The sequence below is a fragment of the Camelina sativa genome, chromosome 3, assembly GCF_000633955.1.
Source record: "Camelina sativa cultivar DH55 chromosome 3, Cs, whole genome shotgun sequence".
NCBI lineage: Eukaryota > Viridiplantae > Streptophyta > Magnoliopsida > Brassicales > Brassicaceae > Camelina > Camelina sativa.
In genome coordinates this window covers 7741811-7742348 of record NC_025687.1, presented here as the reverse complement: position 1 = coordinate 7742348, position 538 = coordinate 7741811, and the positions used below count along the sequence as shown (strand labels likewise).

The 538-nt window shown below is 36.9% G+C and overlaps 1 protein-coding gene across 1 annotated transcript in view; it reads right to left on the bottom strand.

The window, feature by feature from the left end:
- The window catches only part of LOC104778756 (translation initiation factor IF-2, chloroplastic-like), a 7569-nt gene continuing 7282 nt past the window's right edge, over positions 252 to 538 (bottom strand). The window contains exon 12 of the mRNA XM_010503196.2: positions 252 to 527. Coding sequence (XP_010501498.1) covers positions 252 to 527 — 276 coding nt within the window. The remainder of the gene's footprint in view (positions 528 to 538) is intronic.

Sequence of the window (538 nt, the reverse complement as noted above, 5' to 3'; positions counted from 1 at the left end):
AAATCCATTTATAAAGCATTGCGTGAAACCAAAAAATTAAAAAACAAGAGGGATGAATTTATTATAGACAAAATAAATAAAGGATATTATTTTGTGACTTTTTCAAGATAAATATTGTTTCATTTGGGTCTTTTCCTTTTTTTCCTACATCATCAACCATATGTAGAAACATTTGCCATGTACAATATGAGACCATACAAACAATGTACNGCATCAGCATAAATTAGAAGCGACCGCAGAAACCAAAGTGTTTAAGAAGATGAGCGGATGAAACCATATAGACTCTTTACCTGTACATCGACCTTCAAGATGATATTAAGCTGATGCAAATCTAAGCCTGACATCTTTTTCGCTGATACAGCAGAAGCTAAAGAGGAAAGCGTGACCTTTCCATCCCCAGCCTTTGCAGATATTCTTTCATCTCGTAGTGATATTGCACGTGCCTCTGCCATCTCACGCGCCACATCAAGGGAAGAGACAATCTCAAATTCGTCACCAGCAATGGGGACATTATTTAAGCCAATCACCTGCAAAATGT